Consider the following 5,668-nt stretch of genomic DNA (forward strand, 5'->3'; position numbering starts at 1 on the left):
TGATGAGACTATTGAGGAATTTCTAAAATTTATTAAAGGGTAATAATGTCAACTTCTAATATGCAATTTAAAATCGAGTGTATTAGAAAAAATCGGAGTGTAAAAACAAACCTCATATGAAAAACATTTTCAAATATTTTGTTAAGGGTAATAATTTAATCTATTAGTAAGATGATTGATATGTGTTGCTTGTCATTGATTTTAATATAAGAACCAGATTCAACAATTTTTTTCGGTGCAATTATTACACTAGCTAGTAAAATTATTGACACGTGAAGTTTGAGATGTTATACATTTTAAATTATTGGAGTTCAACCGTTATCACTGGCTCTAATTTTAGTAAAAAAAATTAAACATTTGGCCATACATTAATTGACATCAAAGTCAGTGTCAAGTATTCGATTCTCGAGGATTGAGATGAGTCAAATTATTGGGAACCACTAGTCTTCTACATGAGTCTATTGGGTTGTGTTACGGTTTAAAAGATTGGATTTTATACAATTATCAAAAGTTATATCTTTGGTAAAATGACAATTTTGATATATCATAAAAATTTAATAAGAGAGACTAAATTTAAATAGAACTCGCTAACGTATTAGACAACTTAATGTATTCCTACTTTCCTGGTACAACACATATAGAAACACCGTAACCATCACTTTTCTATATGCCTATATCCTTGTCCAAAGTATAAAGTCTCTTATTGAACAATGATACCAACCTAACATTGACAAGAAACCTTTTAAAATTTCATGTTAATTACAAATTATTTTCCTATATATATATTCATGTAACATAACCCAAACTGAACTTGTTTAAAATAATTAGCAATCCAATTTTTTCTTTCCTTTTTCCCTTCCAGTATCCATCTTCACATTTCAGTCTTAGATCATCTATGGACTTGATCGAGGTCCACCGTTTGAGGTATGGAAGGCCAGCCTACCATATGACGATAATAGCACAATTTTTCGGTATACTAGCAATCCTGCTTTTGCTCGTTTGGTTGTTGCATTATCGCGAAGGCATTGATATTGAATCGGACAACCCTTTCCGAATTTTTAATGTATGTATACAATTATGTTAATGATATTTATATAATTATGATAATTGTTGTGTGTTAACATTTTCTCTCTTTTTTTTGGTTGTTTTTGCTAAGGTTCATCCCTTTCTCATGTTCTTCGGATTTATTTTTCTGTCCGGTCAAGGTATGGAATTGATCGAATTATAATTCATGTAGTGTGTAACTTAAAATTAGTTCACTGGTGGTATAAAATTAGTTTTTCCTAAGGTTCAAATTCTTTGTATATGTTTAGAGTTTAAACCTCTCTAGATTTGTTGAATTTAAATCACCTCCTTGACATTGTATTATTTTCGCCTCATATTGTTTCTTTGTTTCAATTTTTGTCTTCTTTGTTGTTGAAATTGAGTTTTAGTCATGTTAATTAGTTTTTGGCAATTTCTAATCATTTTTCATCCAGATGACTGCTGATATATGATACTTGCATATGTAAGCTGTAAACTCGTATTTATGTCAAGAATACATTGAAATTGAAAAACTTCTGATGTAACACAAGCGCCGGCCACCTCACAGTTACGTCAGAAAAAAGATCGAAATTGAAAAAAAAAAATAAAATAAAGACAACAGATTAATATTGAAATTTGATAACACACCCTTTATTTGATTGAGTAGAACGGATCGATCTCAAAACCTCGGCCATTTGAAATCAAAATCTCGTCTCTGAATCTCAATCTTTTGACCTAATTAATTAACACAATCAAATATCACTTTTGTAGTTACTTTCATACGCACGATTTGATTAATTTAGGGAAATTTTTGTGGCATGAACAGCCATGATGGCATACAAGACCGTTAAGGCAGACAGACCAGTGAGGAAATATGTTCATATGTTACTTCATCTGGTTGCACTTTGTTTGGGGATTGTGGGGTTGCATGCGGTCTTCAAGTTCCATAATAAAAAACATATACCCCATTTAGGTAGCGTCCATTCTTGGATTGGCATTGGGACATTCTCATTGTTTTGCTTGCAGGTACGTACGTCCTACATATATAAGTTATTCGATTTCAACTATTTTTAATTTCGATTTCGTAATAACTTGGTGTCATATTATATGTTATATATATTAATTTCCTTGATTGGTAAATTTTAAATATGTCAATATTTGTTATCAAAGAACCTCATGAATGTGCTACACACACACACACACACACACATATATATATACATATATAATTTTTTTAAGATTTTAAAACATTCTAAATTTATATATCCATGTTAAATGTTATTAACTGGTACATATATATATATTGATGCAAATGTCCAGTCTTTTTTATTCGAATTCAACATTTTGTTTTTTTTCTCTCTGTCCATGACCTATTTGTAGTGGTTGTTCGGGTTGACGATGTTCCTGTTTCCGAGAGTTTCCTCGGAAAGGAGGGCGATGGCTGCACCATGGCACATAACCGGCGGTAGAGTTCTTCTGTTTATGGCCATATGCACGGCGTTGACAGGTTTGATGGAGAAAGCCACTTTCTTGGAACAAAAACTTCAGAATGAAGCTCGTCTTATCAATTTCCTTGGACTAGCGATTCTCCTCTTTGGCATTGCTGTTGATCTTTCCATTTCCCTCTCGCATTTCATATAATATTTTTTATTTTATAAATTTTTTTTGGTGTCTAATGGAATAAGAATAATGTTATTTTTCCAAGAGTGGGTTTCAAGAAGCAAGTAAATGTCTGGGGGGTTGATTGTGGCGCTGGATATATTGATAAATTGGTTGTGTTTTGGTTATTGATAAATAGAGAAAATTAATACTTGTATGATCCTCAAAAGTTCGCAATTCTTTGTGATTCGAGACAATGTTCTTCACGAGGTCTTGCCATAATTAAACCCATTCTATACCTTAATCATAATAATGTAATGATTACTTTTGATTTGACCCTACAAATCATGGCATGAGAACCTAACACATTCGCCTCATAATTTTATAAGTATCACTAATTGTACCTGAAAACCAATCAATTATGCTTATAATGTTTAATAAAATATAACTACAAGAAAAAAGACAAAAGACAACGGTTTTTAACCGTGTCATAGGTTAAATAAAACTGTTGTTAAAGGCCCTGTGGTTAAAAGGTATGCTCAAAGACAACGGTTTTTAACCGTTGTCGTAGACTCTAAAGACGACGGTGAAACACCGTTGTCGTAGGTCTTGTAGAAATGTTGTTAAAGATCATGTGGTTAAAGACAACGGTAAAAAACCGTTGTCGTACATTTCTAAAGACGACGGTGAAAAACCGTTGTCGTAGCATTGAAAAATCGTTGGTAAACTAAATTTTGCGACGGTTTTTAAAGGAAACCCGTCGCTGATTAGCGACGGTATAAGAAAAGTCGCTAATTAGCGACGGTAATGGGATGAATTCCGTAGCTACTTAGCTACGAAGTTTATATGGTTACTGTCGCTAATTTGCGACGGTATTATTATGGATTCTGTCGCTAATTGGCGACAGCGTTTATATGCATCCCGTCGCTAATGTGCGATAGGAGGGAAAACAGTGAAGTTTCGTGTTGAGGGAGAAAAATTTCGAGGGAGGGAAGAGAAAATTTTCGTATAGGATGAAAATGAATAAGTGCGATGATATTTATAGACAATGCGCGATTTTGCGACGGTTTGAACAAAAACCGTAGCTAGTAGCGACAGCTATTCAAAAATAGTCGCTATTGTCAACATTTTTGTATATACCGTCGCGAATTTGAATTTCCGATGGTGTTTCGTGTAACCAATAGCGACAGTTTAATAATACCATCGCTAATTTGAATTTGCGACGGTTTCAAATAATCGTCGCTACATTTAGCGACAGATATAACCGTCGCTACTTTAAATTAGCGACGGTTATTTATTACCGTCGCTAAATGCCGATTTTTTAAAAAGTTTTAGTACAATTACAACGGTTTTTTGACAAAAAAAAATTTAAAAAACAACAACGTTTTACAAAACCGTTGTCATAGTTCTGCAAAAACCACATGAAAGACAACGGTTTTTAAAAACTGTTGTTATAGAAAAAAAAAAGCTGTCATAGACAACAGTTTTAAAAATCCGTTGTCGTAGCCCAAAAAAAATGCTTTTAGACAACGGTTTTTAAAAACTGTTGTTGTAGCAAAAAAAAAAAACTCTCATAGACAACAGTTTTAAATAACCGTTGTCGTAGCCCATAAAAACACGCTCATAGACAACGGTTTTTCGTAGCAAAAAAAGGCACGTTCATAGACAACAGTTTTTAAAAACCGTTGTCGGAGACACATCAAAGACAACGGTTTTTAAAAAACCGTTGTCTTTAAGCGCGTTTTTATAGGATACGACAACGGTTTTTGTTAAAACCGTTGTTAAATGAAAAAACACAATGGTTTTAATAAAAACCGTTGTCTTTAATGTGTTGTTGAATCAATTTTTTCTTGTAGTGTATATTCCACTCGAATCTACAACAATTGTTACATCTAGGGTTGTTTGAGATCCGATAAGCTAATGATGTGTAAGGTCCAAATGCGATAGCATAATCCAACTGCATTCAAATCTAGAAAAAATAGAAATTGTCTAAATTAAATTATTTTAATTGAATTAATTAAATATGGTAGATATGTGTGGGGACCCGGACGCTAATTCATGTCTTAATCATTATTAATGTCAAATATAACAATTAAGAAAAATGAGACTAAATTTTTTTTCTTTTTAAATTATAAATACGGAAACATAATAGTGATCTATCTGATATACATGTCAATATCAAAGTACAAGTCATGTACTACATGTCTCTATCTCAACTAGGTTCAACAACTATACATCCAGTGCTGAGTCCTATTCTGCTTCTGGGCCCGGATCTCCACGCTAACTATAATCTCTCATCCTTTTCCTGATCCTGATCCTGTCCCACCTGTTGTCAAGCACACATACAAACAAGACAACAGCCGGATAACTCCGGTGAGAATTACAGTCCCAGTATAAATAATGTATAGAAGCATTTCATATAAGCAGATATAACAGCATGAAACAGATATTCATAACATGTATTAAAATCAGAAACATGAATCAATACAACTCTGAATCACACTCTGTGATTCTGAGACTCTGACTCGACTCATCCTAATCTAGGGATCTCGATCTGAATAAGAGCATACACCCACCTACACTCCCGATCGGGGTGGTGATACGTTCTTATTCACGGACTTTGCCCTTTCCGTATCGAATCTCAGCGATAGGAGCTGCTCGACTCCCCAACATATCGATATGACCAAACGTCCAGTGTCTTGACGAATCAGCCACAGACTGGGCACCTCCGCCCTGGCGAATCAGCCAATAACTAGGCATATCAGCCCTGGCATATCCTGCCAAACCTCTGTGACAATGTGTAATGGGCCCAGTGACGATTCCATCAGTATCAGGCACCCCTGTCACGAGATCAATCGTCTACGATTAGGCGTATCCGCCTATGACTCAATACATAAATCAATAGATCAAAGATATCAATCTCATTCAATTTCAAATATCAATGCAATAAGCTAAAGTATGTGATTTTTGGGAAACTCAAGTCAAATCAAACTCGAGTTGTGCAATCCCGCATCTACATCAATTTATACCTTTCGTTTCATTTTGT

At 34.0% G+C, this 5,668-nt stretch overlaps 1 protein-coding gene across 1 annotated transcript; it reads left to right on the plus strand.

Annotated features, from left to right (window-relative positions):
• Positions 1-810: 810 nt before the first annotated feature.
• On the plus strand, positions 811-2,848 carry LOC140836162 (probable transmembrane ascorbate ferrireductase 3). Its single transcript, XM_073201570.1, has 4 exons — positions 811-1,063; positions 1,157-1,205; positions 1,850-2,049; positions 2,404-2,848. Exons 1-4 carry the CDS (start codon positions 896-898, stop codon positions 2,662-2,664), a joined length of 678 nt encoding a protein of 225 aa, XP_073057671.1. The 5' UTR covers positions 811-895; the 3' UTR covers positions 2,665-2,848.
• Positions 2,849-5,668: the final 2,820 nt, after the last annotated feature.

The sequence above is a fragment of the Primulina eburnea genome, chromosome 7 (assembly GCF_022965805.1).
Source record: "Primulina eburnea isolate SZY01 chromosome 7, ASM2296580v1, whole genome shotgun sequence".
Taxonomy (NCBI): domain Eukaryota; kingdom Viridiplantae; phylum Streptophyta; class Magnoliopsida; order Lamiales; family Gesneriaceae; genus Primulina; species Primulina eburnea.

What these genes read in the sequence shown, in the direction of transcription:
- LOC140836162 (XM_073201570.1), top strand. Translation starts at nt 896, where the DNA reads ATGGACTTGATCGAGGTCCACCGTTTGAGGTATGGAAGGCCAGCCTAC. An exon ending in ACCCTTTCCGAATTTTTAAT is followed by an intron (nt 1,064 to 1,156) that starts GTATGTATACAA and finishes GTTTTTGCTAAG; the next exon opens with GTTCATCCCTTTCTCATGTT. An exon ending in TATTTTTCTGTCCGGTCAAG is followed by an intron (nt 1,206 to 1,849) that starts GTATGGAATTGA and finishes TGGCATGAACAG; the next exon opens with CCATGATGGCATACAAGACC.